The 17,331-nt window shown below is 36.8% G+C and overlaps 1 protein-coding gene across 35 annotated transcripts in view; it reads left to right on the forward strand.

Moving 5' to 3' along the window:
* Positions 1 to 17,331, forward strand: part of strbp (spermatid perinuclear RNA binding protein) — a 187,711-nt gene that overhangs the window by 124,838 nt on the left and 45,542 nt on the right. For 19 of the 35 annotated variants that reach the window (XM_078226541.1, XM_078226557.1, XM_078226559.1 and 16 more), the window contains 8 exons: positions 2,235 to 2,382; positions 5,748 to 5,842; positions 6,237 to 6,332; positions 6,782 to 6,893; positions 7,281 to 7,378; positions 8,815 to 8,929; positions 11,592 to 11,684; positions 15,512 to 15,720. In XM_078226541.1, coding sequence (XP_078082667.1) covers positions 2,235 to 2,382; positions 5,748 to 5,842; positions 6,237 to 6,332; positions 6,782 to 6,893; positions 7,281 to 7,378; positions 8,815 to 8,929; positions 11,592 to 11,684; positions 15,512 to 15,720 — 966 coding nt within the window. Of the gene's footprint in view, positions 1 to 2,234; positions 2,383 to 5,747; positions 5,843 to 6,236; positions 6,333 to 6,781; positions 6,894 to 7,280; positions 7,379 to 8,814; positions 8,930 to 11,579; positions 11,685 to 15,511; positions 15,721 to 17,331 lie in introns of all 35 variants that reach the window. The other 16 variants (XR_013499347.1, XM_078226525.1, XM_078226527.1 and 13 more) reach the window with 3 other exon arrangements.

Here is a 17,331-nt window from a genome sequence, read left to right on the forward strand (position 1 = left end):
TTTTTCATAATCAATAATTCCGCCTTTCATTAGCTTAAAATCAATTCCATTTAACAGTTACACATCAATGCAAATTTCTGTCAGATACCTCAGCCAATCATAAGATACTTAATAGCATGGTGATATCTTATTCACCCAACTGATTCCAGATGTAGTTTCCCCTTGGCACTAACTAACTTTCTGTCGCTTGGTAATGATGACTCCACCACAATGGACGTTCCCATTGGCTCACTGCCAAGTTGAACAGATATGTGTTCCTGCGTCCAGGTTTCGTATCTATTCTATGTCTGGGCAATGAATAGAATTATTTTTATTGTTGCATAATGCTCTTAGGAATGTCACCCGATAAAACTCTTTTCTCAGACCTTTTGGCTTTAAACTATTGACTCCGACTATCATGCCTTTCGGTATCTTTGCTTGACCAAAGTGTACTTTTACATTGAAATATGTTTAAAATATCAGCATATATGTTTTAAAATCATAGTTACTTGTTTTGATTCACTTACTGCATTCACATTTGTGTAAGTTGTTTGTGTTATCTTGCCCAATAATCATTTAACTCTTTACTGATTCCTTGTCCTCTGAAAGATTGCATTCTGCTAATAAATTTATTAGCTGGTTAGAAATCCCCTTCCACAATACATTATAATGACTCATAATCAGGCTGTATGCTATTACAGACTAATAATCAATACTGTACCAAACAATTCTTGAAGATGAATTAACCTTTTTATTTATACATTGTGAAATTAATGTTTTGTATTTAGTGAACAGTAATTCGCCAGTAATAGCTTTTCAAAATGGATTTCTATAGCTGAACACTTGTAACTTGAAGGTGCTTTATTTTAGAGTGGTTTATTTTTATGCTGATGGGATGCACTAACCAATTTATTGAAGTTCTATGAAGGAGTGCTCTGGATGAAGGAGAACCACTGGATGTAGTACATTTAAATTTCTAGAAGACATTTGATAAGGCACCACATCAAAGGTTACTGCAGAAAATATTGGCATGGATTGAAGATTGGCTGGATAACAGGAAGCAGAGAGTTGGCATAAGTGGGTCATTTTCTGGTTGGCAAGGTATACTGAGTTTAATGTCACAGGGTTCAGTGATATTTGTAATTTATACAAATATCTTGAATGAAGGGATCAAGGGTGTAATTATGAAAGATAAGTGGGGAAGTAAATTGTGAAGAGGACATAGTTTAAATGAGTGGGTAAAGATCTGGCAAATGGAGTATAATGTGAGAAAATGTGAAATAGTCCTTTTTAGCAGGAAGAATAAAAAAGAAACATTATCCAAATAGCGTGAGATTGCAGAGCTCTGTGATTCAGAAGGATCCAACGCATAAATCACAAAAAACTGTATACAGAAACAGCAAGTAATTAGGAAAGCTAATAGAATGTTATTGTTCATTGTGGGGGAAACTGATTACAAAAATAACAAGGTTATTCTTCTGTGGTACAGGACACTGGTGAGATCATGTCAGCAATACTGGCCGGAATTTTCCAGCCCTTCACGTCAGCAGGATTCTCTAGTCCTGCTGGTGGCACACCCCCCGCTGCAGGTTTCCTGGTGGCGTGGGGTGGCTTCAATGGGAAATCCCATTAACAGCGGAGGACCAGAAGATCCCACTATCGGTGAATGGTGCACTGCCTCCTCCTGCAGAGAAAAACAGAGGGGAGTGCAGAGAATCTAGTCCATTGTGTATAGTAATAATCACCATATTTAAGGAAAGAAGTAAATGCATTAGAAGCAGATCAGAAAGATTTACTGGACTAATACCTGGAATGAGCTGGTTGTCTTATGAGGAAAGGTTGCACAAGTTAAGCTTGTATTCAGAAGAATAGAAGAATAAGAGTGATTTGATTGAAATCTTTAAGATCCTGAGAGGTCTTGACAGGGTGGATGTGGAGAGGAATTTTCCTCAAGGTCACCCATTTAAGATGAAGATGAGGAGAATTTTGTTCTCTGAGGTCATGAGTCTTTAGTAGGCAGGAATGTAGGTTGAAATTATGATCAGCCTTGATCTTATTGAATGGCAGTGCAGGTTCAAAGGGCCGAGTGGACTACTTCTGCTACTAATGTGTATGTTCGTATGTTACTGTTTTGCAACATGTAAATGTTGCAGAAGCAAACTTGTCTTTTTGGAGATGTGAATATGAAGGGCCATCTTTTCTTTCTTCAGATTAAAATTTGATTTGTCTATATCTTTAAATGTTAATACCTTTAGAAACTTTCAGAAGAAAAATATGAAGTTGAGAAATGTGTGGAAGAAGCAGCAATTACTGTTCAAAATACAAAAGAACCCAAGTTGACACTGAAGATTATTCTGAGTTCGCCAGTGGTGAGAGATGAAATGGAAAATAAAGAAGATGGAGGTATATTGAGCAGCATTTTTCAGATATGTGTTACAGTTTTATGTTGCTTGCTTGTAAGACTTCTGTGGTCTTGCAGAGCAGGTTTGAACAAACCTTGAAAATAAACTTTGCAGCTTCAGCGGTCACTTACAGCAAAGCGTGCAGATCTTTCTCTTTTTAAAAGATATACAAAAATCAAAGAGTTACTTCTCCGGAAATTTAAACATAGATCTTAACTTTCATGATTTCTGAACAGATTATGAATACATGATATTGAAATACAGCAGGGTCTTAAAAGTAGTGTACTCCATATGTGAAAGGTGTACTGCTCCATTACGTTTTGTATTTAATTACCTGTCTACTGCACATTCACAGAACATGTTCTGACCACGTAAATGTAAGACTTGCTGCATTTTTAAAAGTTTATATAGTGTCAATATTGCCCCATCTCAGTGCTGCAAAAATAAAAGTAAACAATATACTTAGATGCAGAGCAATGCATTTCAATTTGTATGTATTCAAAAATATAAAACAGGGAATTATAGACTCTAAATGTATTTGTATGTTTGAGGAGGGTAATTAATGTTTGTGCAGATGATTAAAAATATATAATGGTATGTCTGACACAGCACCCTTAGCCCGTGCAATTGTGTTTATAGTTCTAACCATCAATAGCAAGATTTGTAAAGTATCAATGCTGAAACAGAATTTATTATGATATACAATATCTTAAGATTTTGAGGTTTAATTAACTAAGCACGGATCACATTTTCCAATTCTAATTTTATAAAAAGTTATTAATCCCGTTAATTAATACTGTTCTTGTAGTATGCGTAACTTACAAGAATAGGACTCCGAGCCACAAAGAGCATTCAATATTCAAACAGTCTCTTCAATATTACTATCTTCAAGTGTGCCTTGAGTACGTTTATTTAAAATGCATGGAGCTTGTAACAGCACTGAGATTGGGAAAGAAAAATAACTGGTAAGAATAAAGTAGTATGTGTTAATTTGGTTTTATTGTTTACTTGTAGGATTTTTTTTTTAATTTAGCCACCAAAGCGTGTCAGTGATAGTTTGTTGAGCCTTACTGGACAATGTCAGACCTTTGACCAACTGGCCGCTCTCTGTCATGGGAATGGAGGCAGCTGTGCCCACCTGGGCAGGAGGGGACTCCCTGTTGCTGTTCTCCCCATTTCTAGACTTGCTACAAGTCCCTTCAGTAATTTTACTACTGTTCAGCAAGAAATTATGGTATGAAAAGATGTATGCTGAGAAACTCAGAAGGAATTTTTAAACACTATTAGTAATAATCAACTGATTTAAGTACACATTAGTTGCCAAAGTTAATACCATCCAAAATTTCCTGCCACACAGTACGCTATACAGTCACTAATCAGCACCCAATGCAATAAGGGCTGAAGGGGACTTACTCAGCTGTTTACATTTTGTCTTATATGAATGATTCATGTACGTTCATGCCCTGCTGTCTGGGGGTGGGGGAAAACTTGAAGTTGCTTGTGCTATTGCATATTTTGAAAAGTTGAGATGAGCAGGTTGTTGACACCTACTACCATGTGACCTACAATTATATGTTTGAAATTAATGTATTGGCAACAACAGAATTGAAGAATAATTTTAGGCTCAATTTTCTGAATTAGTTTTAATCTTAACTATGTTACCATTGCTTTGATTTCTTCCCTGAGATTGTAAAATTCTTCTAGTAACGTAAAATTAATGCAGTTTTTTAAAAATTCCAATATCAAGGCCTCTTGAGGTGGTGATTGGCTTCACACTGCTTGAAATGTAGTTTGGGTGTCAATAAACTTTGCATTGGCAATAGGCAGAATTTTCCCTGCCTAAAGGGAGACTTTGAACTTTCTACCATCCATTCTGAATCAGTTATTGATTCTGTGTAAGTTGCAGGGAGTTGTATAATTTGCTGCCACCACATGCCATGGAACATTATTCATTTATATTTGATGGTAAAATTAACATGTTGGAAGCCAACATTAATTTTGAACTCAAAATTGTACAGGGCATGAAGTGAATACATGAGTGTTTTTAAAAGGGACTTTGGTGCAAGTCTATCCCATTCACTGCCTGCTCTTTGTCCCCTATCCTTATCTTTTTTTCTGTAGAACTTGCATGTAAAAGATGACTGACTGCAAAAAGAATGTAGTATTGTATGTTTATAGTAAGTTTGTAGAAGAGCCCTTTAATGCAATAAATCTTGGATTGCAAGAAACTTTTAAACAAATCAAAATTTTGTAGTAGGAACAATGTTAAGCTTAACCATAAACATCAAAACAGAATGAAGCTATATTTATAGTTTTGAAACAAAATGTTAATGTGCCTTCTTTTGAAAAAAAATTAGGACATGACTCAGTGATGATGAAGTGAGTGAGGTTTTACAATTTGATATGTTTTGATACAGAATTGCGTGGCTAGATAAAGATTTCCCCTGCAGACAGTCATCCTTTATGCTGTCTAATCCAATGTTTTAGACTATTAACCACCCATCTACGGCAGTTTATCTTTGTATCCCTTGTGTAAGAAATATTGTACTTTATAGCAGATGCTTTTGTTGCTTTAAAAGGCAGAAAACTCCAGCTGTTGAAAATATTTTAAATTATTTGCTTTTGCAAATTTCAGTAGGGGTTAACTGCCATATTGAGTTTCTGTTACATTTTAATACCTTTTTTGCTGGCGCCTACTGGTAGTTTATTTCTAATATTATCTAAACTCAACTGATAGTTTTGGAGAGAATTCCTCAGAAAACAATAACTTCCACAAATGGCACTTGCACAAGGCATTAAAATGATAAGGCTATACATAGTTAATTTCTGGCTTCCTGGGTCCTCAATATCAATGTTGTGTTGTCGTAAAAAGACAAAGTCATGAAACTGAAATGGCATTTTTATATGTGAGCTCTTGTGATTTTGTTCTACAAAAGCTGAAATCATTGTGAAGGCAAATGCAAACTGAAAGACTCAAAAGTCTGGTAGTAGGTCATACTTTTCTCCTAATAGCAATTCATTATTTTAATTTTAGACTACCCTAGAAACCAGAAATTAAGGCCTGACTAACAGTCAACAAAAGTATCTGCTGTGTGGTATAATCTGTTGTGTTCTGCATTTTAAATAAGACTCAGAATCATATACTCTGCAGTTGATATGCCATTGATTCGTATCCCGAATGAATGCCTTTTGCTTCTGTCTCACATGTTCACGTTACTGTAAATGGCTGTTGTAGTAACCACAATGCACTATTAAACCATTAAAATTTCTGGGAGCCTTGTTTGCCTAGGATGCTGCCACTCCCTAGTACTGAATGACAGAAACCCCTTGGTCAAACTGTATCTGTCTTCTTATTCCATTCACCAGTAGAAAATTTTGCGATGAAAGATCCACCGGACTTATTGGACAGGCAGAAATGCCTAAACGCCTTGGCGTCTCTGCGACATGCCAAATGGTTTCAGGTTGGCTACTTGTTCTTACCTTATTGTTATTGTAGCCTTATGAGGTTTTAATGTTAAAACTATTTGTTATATTAAAACACTTAATGCTATTCATTTGCTCTTTGTAGCTTTGGTACTCTGCGCACAGTTTAAGTCAGTCGGTATACTACAATAGGTAGATAGTTTTATTTTACTAGTTATCATGAGGCTACAAAAGCAATTGTTAAACATTTATGCTTCTTGCTTGTTCTTGGAATCGGTCATTCTAAAGATGGAGTTTGTTCTCTGTAAAATTTCCTTTTTGTTTGCATGAGAATTTAATTTAATTTTCTAACTTACTGAGAAATGCCAAGGAATATATAATTTATATCTCTGCTAAGCAGATGACATATCACTACAATTCTGTATGTTTTAGGCGAGGGCAAATGGATTAAAGTCATGTGTAATTGTGATTCGTATTCTGCGTGATTTATGCAACAGAGTACCCACATGGGGACCATTGAAAGGATGGGTAAGTTTAAATATAGACTGTTCCCTTGTCAAACTAAATAGTCTGAACACATAGAAACTTCTACTTTTAAATACTCCACAACTCTTCGTATTTCAAAATAAGACAATTCAGAAAGTTCAAGGAGTAAAATGCAAATTTGTAAATGTGTGCAAAGTAAACATGAAGTCATTTAATCAAAATATATATTTAATTAAATTTAGTGGGTTTGGCATATCGGGTATAGATTTTTTTCATGTGGTATTGTGAAGGATTTACCGTGGCCAAATATTAATTAAGTTTATTTCTTGACACTAACCAGGTGAATTTGAACTAAACTGGTGTGAAAAGAATTTGGAATTTAGCTTGAAAATCTTTCAGCTAATCTAAGGGTGTTATTATTTTATAATAAAAAACCATCCCCATTACGTGTTACCAGATGTGACTGATTTCTTGTTCCTTATTACGTTTAGCCCCTAGAGCTTATTTGTGAAAAAGCCATAGGTACTAGTAATAGACCGTTAGGGGCTGGTGAAGCCTTGAGACGTGTAATGGAGTGCTTGGCATCAGGGATTCTTCTACCTGGTAAGAATCTCAAATAACAATTAATAGATATATTGAAATAGGTTGCTAATATTAGTATTACGTAAATTAGAATTGTTTTGCTATGCTTTAAGGTTCTATGCTAATTCTCAAGGATAGATAATAGGTAGAGTGTTCTGTTTTTTTCATATGAAAGTTCAAAATTAGTAGTTTCTGCCAAACACTGGTATGGAATTGATGAAACATCAGCTACGGTACATAAAATTTAACATTTACCTTGGATAAATTACAAATGCATTTTTTTCACCCTCTTAGAATAGCTAATAACTACTTGCTTACCACATTTACTAAACAATATGCTTTTCTATATAGAATTTATCCTGCTAAATGTCAACTGCTTGAAATGCAAAATGCCTATTTTCTATGCAGGTGGTCCAGGACTGCATGATCCTTGTGAAAAAGATCTAACTGATGTATTGATCTTGATGACTTCACAGGAAATGGACAACATTACTCATAGTGCCCAGGTATGATCAATAATCAGGATCACGACCGTTGAAAATTTTCATTAGGTAGAATAGTATTGTGGGAACTTGAATAAATATTTTCCCGTCTTGAAACATTGGCTTCTATTTAAAAATGGATATATTTAGATCATCCATACCTGTAAGTAATTGCTTTTATATTGTTAAGTAAATTGAGTGTAGCAGAGAACTTGCTTCCTAATTTAGTGATTATTTAGTGGTAATTTTATACCTTGATAGTTACCAGTTGAGAAGATTTGCAAGGTAATAATTGTGAAAGCATTTCACATAAATCCGAGGATTGATTTTAAGAATAATCAGTTGTAGTGTGTATGTGTAGCCATTAGTTACATATCTATACTTGGAGAAGATGTTTCCACTTGTGGAGAACCCAAAACCAGGGGCCATAAATATGAGTCACTAATAAATGCATAAAAAATTCAGGAGAAAACGTCTTTACCCAGAGAGTGGTGAGAATGCTACCACAGGGTAAAAGTCGTAGATGCACTTAAGATAGATGAGCTAGATAAGAACATTAAGGAAGGAATAGATGAAGAGGAGCAGAAGTGTAAGGTAGATAAGCTCGATAAGAACATGAAGGAAAGAATAGATGAAGAAAATTGGGAGACTTGTATGGAACATATCACCAGCATGAAACAGTTGGACCAAATGGTCTGTTTCTCTGCTGTGGATTCTATATAATGTGGAAAGCTATAATAGAACATGATTAGATAATAAGTTTGTTTTTGATTGACAGTAAAAGTATAACTTTTCTTCCCCCGAACTTATTGGGGCTTTCGTGTTCCTAGTACAAGAGGACAAATTGACGAAATGTGTCTTGGGAGAGGGAAAAAAAAGGACCAAAATGGTGTGAACTGAACTTGCTGCTGCTACTAAGCCTGCATTCATAATCCGGCTGAGATTGTGATTTTGTGCGGAGCACCTTGGGGAAGTTCCTACATCTTACTAATTGGGTATTGGGGACATTAGTTACTCCATTGAAGATCTCATTGCTAGATTATTTCTTCCTTTAGTACCATGCCTATTTGACATCATTCTCAGCTGTTCAAATATTGTAGGTGGTAAAGCTGAACTTGATACTGTTCTTGTCTCTCCACACATACATACTTCCGGCAGGAGTACACATGCATGCTTCTAGCAGGAGTTGCTGAATATTAATCGGAAGCAAAACTCGTAGCAGATTTTCCCCCAATTATGACTGCCCTGCTGCAGCTCTTGTTCAGATCTGTTAGTTTTGCATGTGGCCAGGCATCAAATTTCAGTCGTTTCTTGCCTTTATTACTCAGTTTATTTCCTGGATAAACTTGCTAACCCATTTATGAACCCTGGAAATGTTTAGTAATACAAAACTCAGTCTAAAATAACTTGCTTATATGTATGAAGTTGTAATTTATTTATCTATTGATCTTTGCTTACAGCATGCACTTAGGCTCATGGCCTTTGGTCAGATCTATAAAGTACTGGAGATGGATCCACTTCCATCAACAAGATCCTCCCTTCAGAAATGGTCCAGATCACTGGGTGATCGAGATGGTAAGTCGCTGATCAATTATTTTCAAGATCCAATTTGACACGATGGCCTGTGTTTTGTGGTAGTAATAATAGCAAAACTATTATTAGCATTTGTCATTTTTACTCCTCTGAAATTGACAACTTCTGGAGTCTGCACATGCTCAATTAAATGGGGAAACCATTAGGTCAGTAATTCTGCACTTCCATATAGGAATGCAGTATTGAAGTTCCCTCCCTACTACTGTCAAGTAGAACTCACTGAACTGATGAAAAATTGCCCTTTTTGTGCTAGAAAAGCCCTTGGGAAAAAAATTGAGCCTTAATGAATGAGGTGTAACTGGACTTTTAACAGTGTACTAAACGCACAATTACTGCTGAATGGCCTCGGAGATCAATTTTATATTTTTGGAATATAAGATCATTCACATTTCTTTTTTTAAATAAAAATTAAAATGTTGGATATGCCAACTTCTCAATCCCATGTGTATGACCTGCTTATTTGGCTTGGTGTAAATTTTTAATTAACTAAATGAAAAATTTGGTACACTTCTGTCTGAGAGAAAACTTCAGCATGATTGAACCCTGCTTGATGACATTGCTATTGTTGGATGCCTAGATATCGCCTTTCATTCTTAAATTTGGGCCAAATTTACTCAGCCTCTCATCATAGTACAAATCTAATGAACCTTTGCTGTATTTCCTCCAAGGCTGCCATAACCTTCCTTGGAAATGGAGATCTGAACTATGTATAATGCTCCAGGGGCTGGGCTCACCAAAACCGTGTACAATTGTAGCTCGACTTCCTTATTTTTATACTCCCATCCCCTTGCAATGTTAGTCACCATGTTGTTTGCCTTTCTAATTGCTTGCTGTACCTGGAATATTCAGTAAGAGCTGGACATTAAAAGTATTAGTCTCAGACTCTTTCAATTGTTGTATGAAACTGAAATTTAATATTTAACTATTGATGAATATTCTAGTCTTGACCAAGGTATTTACTGGAACCAAGGGCTGAAAAAAATGCTGCGCACATTGTAAAATTCCTAAGCTTGCTGCTGAGTGCTTAGAGTGGACTTATGGCTCTGTAGAGACAGGTGTCCCGCACATTCTCTAGGTATGGAAGATGCGTGGCATAAAGCTAACAAGACTTGCAGTATCCAATCAACCAAAATTTAGACAACTGGTTTGCAGAAGCAAATATTTTATTTATCACTTTCAGAAAAGTCATTGTAGTCAGTCCCTTGAAACAAGGATGACCTCTGCCAAGCTTTGTGATTTGCGTGGCTGCTTCTAGAGCCACTGGTCTTCGGGAAGAGAGGACAAGAGTAGCCCTGAGGAAAGGAGATTTTTGATCCAGAGTTTTGCTCTCTCTCCCTCTGCTTTTGTTGCTGTCCTGCAGCAGTTTATACAGCCAGTTTCCGACTGTGTTGCAGCTTAGATGAGATATCACCATATTGCATGGTTAGCAGCAAGTTTCTCCCACTCACCAATGCCAAGTTATCTCTTTAAAAGTAGTTACATTTTCTTAGTGTGTTGTAAAAGACCAGTAGGAACAGAAATAGGTCATTCGGCCACTTGAGCTTTTTTCACCATTCAGTAAGTGATGCCTGATTTCATTGTGGAAGTAACTCCACTTTCCAGCCTGCCTCTCGTACCCCTTCATTTCCTTGTCAATCAAAATCTGTGTAACCCAGCCTTGAATATATTCAATGACCCAGCCTCAATTGCTATCTGTGACCAAAACTGTACACACTACTCCCGGTATGGCCTCACCAGCACCTTATACAGCTGCAACATAATCTCGCTGTTTTTAAACTCCATCCCTCGAGCAATGAAGGACAAAATTCCATTTGCCTTCTTAATAACCTGCTGCACCTGCAAACCAACTCCTTGAGATTCCTGCACAAGGACACCCAGGTCCCTCTGCACAGCAGCATGCTGCAATTTTTTACCATTTAAATAATAGTCCGTTTTGCTGTTGTTCCTACCAAAATGGATGACCCCACATTTACCAACATTGTACTCCATCTGCCAGACCCTCACCCACTCACTTAGACTATCTATATCCCTTTGCAGACTTTCAGCGTCCTCTGCACACTTTTCTCTCCCATCCATCTTGGTGTCATCTGCGAATTTTGACACACTACACTTGGTCCCCAACTCCAAATCATCTATGTAAATCGTAAACAATTGCGGTCCCAACACTGATCCCTGAGGCACACCACTAGTCACTGATCGCCAACCAGAAAAACACCCATTTACCCCCACTCTTTGCTTGCTGTTAGTTAACCAATCCTCCATCCATGCTAATACATTACCCGTAACACTGTGCACCTTTATCTTATGTAACAGTCTTTGGTGTGGCACCTTGTCACATGCCTTCTGGAAATCCAGATATACCACATCCACAGGTTCCCCATTGTCCACTGCACATATAATGTTCTCAAAGAATTCCACCAAATTAGCCAAACATGACCTGCCCTTCATAAACCCATGCTGCGTCTTACCAATGGGACAATTTATATCCAGATGATCTAAATGATCTTATTATCTAAATGAAGAATGGTAAGTTCATATCTCAATTCGTAATATTCCAATACAGATCATTGATGAAAAATGTTGTTGATTTGATCTTTCACCTAAAGATGTATAATGTATTAAAATGCTTCAGAATTTTTTGCAGGACCACTCTCAGCACCTTTGAAGAGACCGTATGAAGATGGTATAGGAGATGACAAAGATCCAAACAAAAAGATGAAGAGGAACCTGAGAAAAAGTAAGCTAATGTCCACATTTCCCCAATCAGCTTACCATTGACAATAAAATATTAAGAAACACATGACGATATGCTCCTAATTATCTGAGACTATCATGTATCCAATTTGCAACTACTACTTCCATTCCATGTGCTTTCAGCTTATCCAAAAAGTTTTTGTGACAGTAAAAATAAATATCTTCAACTCTGTTTCATGACATTTTGTTCAAATACTTCTTGTAAACAAAAATTATTGACATTTATTGGTACTTCCATTGAAGATGGAGGAGCTTTTTTCACCTGGCGGACTAGAGTGCATAAGAACATAAGAATATAATGCCTTACAATTCAGGACCTCATAATGTGAAGGATGTTATTATAAGATTCTGTTCTTAATTTTAATATTGGTTATTCTGTTTTGGCTAGTTATAGGACATATAGTTTATGACCATACGAAAGCCATTAGACCCAGAAAAAACAATTTTTTGATCAGTATCAAAATTTTGCTCAACATCAGAATTCTGCTTTCTCAACAAAGTCCTCGATATCTTTTTCTCAGAAATACATCCAAATACTTTTTGACTTAATTTGTTATTGACCTCAGCAGCCATACATACTTAGTGGTTTTGCCTAAGTCCATTGTTAATTGTTTTTAAAAATGATGCTGCCTCACTTTTTGAACTTTAATAAGCATTACCAATTTATTTGGAACAATTTTATCAATCAGCTAATGATTCTGAAAATTCTTGTTGCGTTACATCTAAATTTATTCTTTTAGAGTGAGATCGGGCCAAATTTTATTGATCCTTCCTCATAGCTTAACTTCCTGAGGTGTGGTATTACCTTTGTTGCCTTCCTTTGCACCCTCTCAAGACTCTTAATATCATGTTATAAAACCCAATATGCATTATTCTCAATAGGTCCAGTTATCTTACATTTAAAATGCTATACAATGTTGACAAGCTTGATGTTTTTTAGATATGGATACTTTTTGTGTAACGACAGATTTCAGTGAAGTGTCATAGTGGGTGCGTAAAAGTTTTCACACTGCGTTTTTTGATGAACTTCACTGGCAACACATTAGATTCTGACCTTCCAAATAATAGGAATAAAATTAGTGAATACTTGGAAATGTGCAGGCTGATGAGGGCCCCACAATGTGCATTTATGAACGCCTTCACTATTGGAATGGAGGAATTGAAGACATTGCTGAACTTACAGACTTAGGTTACAGTGGATGCAGCATATTTGTTCAGAAAATATTTGATGAAGTGCCGAATATGAGACTTCTAAATTCCTTGTGGTAATGTGGCAATGTGGATAGGAGATAGAGAGCAAAACAAAAGAAGAAATTAATATTTTCTTTGGATTTTCAGGATGTAGCTCATGATATGCCCCACTAATCTGTGTTGTGGCTTTGCTTGATTTCCACAAATATAAACAAGTTGGATATTGCTGATGTTATTGTGGGCTGTTCCTCAATTCAAGGAGAATGTCTATTCCGGGCCATGAGTTTTTACCATGGGTCTCCATCTAACTTCACAGGCACACTCCTGATCCGCAGATCTTTGGGCATATGGGCAGATCTTTGGGCATATGGGCAGGATATCCCATGAGGTAGTGAGATCCAGAATGTCACCGTTCTGCCTCATTATTAAGGTGTTTGGCGTTAAACTATAATGCAGCTTGATGAACAAGTGATCGTCACTTAGAACAAGTGGTAACAAACTCCTTCCAGTCATTGATGTCAATGCTGCTACGTGTCACGGAGAGTTTCAGAGTGTCTTTGAAGCATTTTCCTTACCCTCCCCCTGAAATGCTGGCCGTTTCAGAATTGAGGAAACGGGACTGGTGGGAAAGACCCATTTTCAGCCATCCGGACACAAGTGTCAAGTCCATTGAAACTGATTTTGCAAGAGTTTTGCCTAAATGTTTGTGAAGTCCTTCCATTGAATTGAAAGCATGCGGCAGAGGCATTGCTGATGGAATTTTTCTAGTGCTATTGTGTCGCTGCTACATAGTCCTGTTCTCGCTGCTGTAGAGGGATTCGGTGATGACAACCGCTCTGTACACTGACTTTTGTTGACTTGCACAAAACTTTGTTGTCTAACACTTACTGCTGTAGTTTGTAGAAGGCTAAGCTGTTATTGCTGGCCCAGTGTTGGGCCTCCTTGTCAATGGTGCCTTTTGAGAGAGGTGGCTGTTGAGGGATGGGAGCTGCCCAACATATTATAGAATCTCTCCTGCAACATATATGGGAAGTGGACTATTTGGCTGACCAGTTATGGGTTGATAAATTAGTTTTGTTTTGGCAACATTCAAGGACCAGTCAAATCTTTTGTGTACACAATTGAAGACATTGAGATTGACTTGCAAATCTGATGAAGAATGGGCAATGATACTGTAGTCACTCACAAACTGTAGATCATGTATTTCTTTGGTCAGTTTAGTTTGGGTATGGAGGCGACTGAGGTTACGGAATTTTCCATCTATGCCATATTTAATACTTATTCCAGAGGGCAGTTGTTGTTTTAAGTGAATAGCCACTGTCAGGTAGTTTTTAGATAGAATCAGTGCTATCATATAGCCTTGCTTGACCGCAGTTTGGATTTTGAAGGAATCTGTTTCAGAACACCCACTCAAGACCGTTGTAATCATATCTTCAATAAATAATTGCAGGATTATGATGAAGCTTTTTTGGACATTCAAATCTTTGGAGCTCAAGCCACACAGCCTTTCAATTTATTGAGTCAAATGCTTTGGCCAAGTCAATGACTGCAAGATTGAGGAGTTTGCAGTGGTCAAGAGGGAATGTGGTTTTGTAGAATTCAGTGGGTTGCAGGTAGGCGGTGGTGGTGATGGTGTTGGAGTGGGAGCTAATAAATTTTGACAAGGAGAATTGTAACTGAAGAATGGTGCAGACATGAAAAGTGTTTGAGCCTGGAATGACAAAGACATGGAGCTGTTTGTAAGGTACAGAATGGCACAGAAGAAGACTTGCTGATGTTTGGTATATAATTTGAAGTTCAACTCCTGAGTTAATCAGAATCCCCATGTAAAGTAGTTTCTTAATGAGCAACAGGGTGGTGGACAAAATCTGGATCAAGTTGCAAAGTTTGAGATAAGAATTAGTTGTTTATGTTTTTCTGATAGTGAACTAGTCAGATAGCTAAGTGCTGCTCAGGTAGCTCAGGGTGGTGGTTGGCAGGAAACTAAAGACCAAGGAAAGATGATGGATACAAACCAAATCAGAAAGTAGAAAGTTTGAGGGGGGAGTTTCAAAGACATGATGAAAGAGAGGGATTTTGAAACATTGGATAGCAGATAATGTTAGAAGCATCTAAGAAAACATTTCTAGGGAAAAAACTATAAATGGTAGAACAAACGGAGTGAGAAACAATGAGGAATGAAGAGCACGCTAGGTTGTGTATGGCTGGAGTGAGGTTATGGACAAAGTCAATTTAGTGGTGCATAAATTAATTGGATATTAGAAAGAACAGGGTGATAAAAGTAGGCTGCTAATAACAATAGTGAGAATTTCCCTGTACGTAGACAATTGTATTTGTGTCTGCAGTGCACTGTGGGCAGATAAGACTTTCTCAATTCCCAGTAATTTGCCAGCTAAATGTTTCATTGAAGAAAATCTGGTGGATACACAACAAAGAACGGTCAGATTACTGAGGACATATTGTAAGTCCTGTAAAGAAAAATGTGATTAATTAAAAACTGTTTTATACATCTTAATTCTTCCCCGTTAAAATTTTAGGTGGAAAAATTCCAATTATTTTTAACAAAAACAAAAAACTTTTAGCAGTCATAAGATTTTCTTTTTGCATATTTTTTTCTAGTAATGGAAAGCAAGGCAATAGATGTTAACCAACCTATGAATGCTCTGATGAGACTGAATCAAATTAAACCTGGCCTGCAGTACAAGCTTCTTTCACAGTCTGGTCCTGTGCATGCACCTGTCTTCACAATGTCTGTGGATGTTGATGGGAAAACCTATGAAGCCTCAGGACCATCTAAAAAAACCGCCAAACTTAATGTAGCAGTTAAGGTAAGACATAGTAGTTTACAGTAATGTGATCTTTTTTGCTGGTTGGAGTAAATTTTGATAGGATTAATTTGGGAAAAATACTCATGGAATGCACAACCACACCATGGATAGGAAATTTCCAGTGAAACAAACAATAAAATTTACTTGGTATCATGCCCAGTACAGGCATGACAATGTTACACAATTTAAACCTATATTTTAAAAAGTGAACACCAGTGGCTGCAACGTATCATGAGTTTTGGCATTTGAACTGTAGACATTGGACTTTGTGACCAATACCCAATTAAATATGTACCTGAGTGAAGGGACCACACGGCGACTTGTGAAATTCGTACATCTAAGTTTAAGGATGGACCAAAACCTATAGGCAATGGGGTTTGCAGAAAATTCATCTCCATGTTTCACCAGGGACATCGAAACTCAATGAGTGTTAGACAGATATGAAATAGATCCCATCAACCTTTCATTGTATTGTGATGGCCCTCATCCAAATACAAAGACCGTGGCTGTATCAGTTTTATCATTGTATGAAAAGCCACAACACACCATGTTTATCAGCCAGTGTAACACATCAAAAGTCACACTGGTCAGACAGCCATGTTTGTTGCCTGCTCTTAAAACAGCAAAAATCAATCCTGCAGAGTCAGAGGCCAGCAGAAAGTCATCAAATCAGCTGCAGTCAAGTAAGCATTCAAAGTAATTAACAGTCATATCTTAAAAGTGATAGAAGGACTCACTCCAACCTGTTTCAATTTCAAGTTCACTTAAGAGCCAACCTCCCTAAAATTCAATTACAAGAAGGCTTATAGCTTATTGAGAATCCTTTGCTTACACGACCTTTACTTAAAGTATCAATTCATCTAAGAACCAACAGATTTGCCACAAAAAAGAGAGACTGAAACAATTATACCTTTTAACTTTTTTTCTCTCTGTGTCAGATCTTTGTGTGTGTGATGCATTCTGTTTTTGTACTTCCAGGACACATGTGGGATATTAAATAACCTTCTTTATTTTAAAAAATCACAGAAAAGCCCGCTAATGGGATTATTTAAATTAGGACAACTACTCTGAGGGTAGAAACACACACACCTCAAATACAAAACACCTCAATCACAAACAGTAAGAAAGCATAATAGCTATCCATGACATCAGATTTATTTTTTGAGCAATCAATTATTAGTGAAGAAATATTATTTAGAATCTTTGCATACAAACCTGCACCTAAAATGAAGGTTATTGTATACTGCCTAATTAGTTCATTTCAGTCCATCTTCTCTTGTAATCTATGTTTATTGTGTTTCTATTTATTGTATAACTATCAAATGAGACCGTCTCTCCTTGAGAGGGAAACCGAGTTAATGTTTCAAGACCTTTCATCAAAAACGTTATCTCTGTTTCACTCTCCACAGATACTGCCTGACCTGCTGAGTTTCCTGCATCTATAGTATTCTGCTTTTCAATTAATCTTGCTTCAACCATCTGAAATGCCAGTTTCTAGTTTTTCCAACATATTTCACTTGCTATAGACCTCTCACTTAGTGGGCAAGTTACTTTTGAGATGTAATTCCTCTCCCAATCTAAGAACAAGGATTTGACAACAAAATTAATTCA

This window comes from Mustelus asterias, chromosome 13 (assembly GCF_964213995.1).
Source record: "Mustelus asterias chromosome 13, sMusAst1.hap1.1, whole genome shotgun sequence".
NCBI classification, from domain to species: Eukaryota; Metazoa; Chordata; class Chondrichthyes; order Carcharhiniformes; family Triakidae; genus Mustelus; species Mustelus asterias.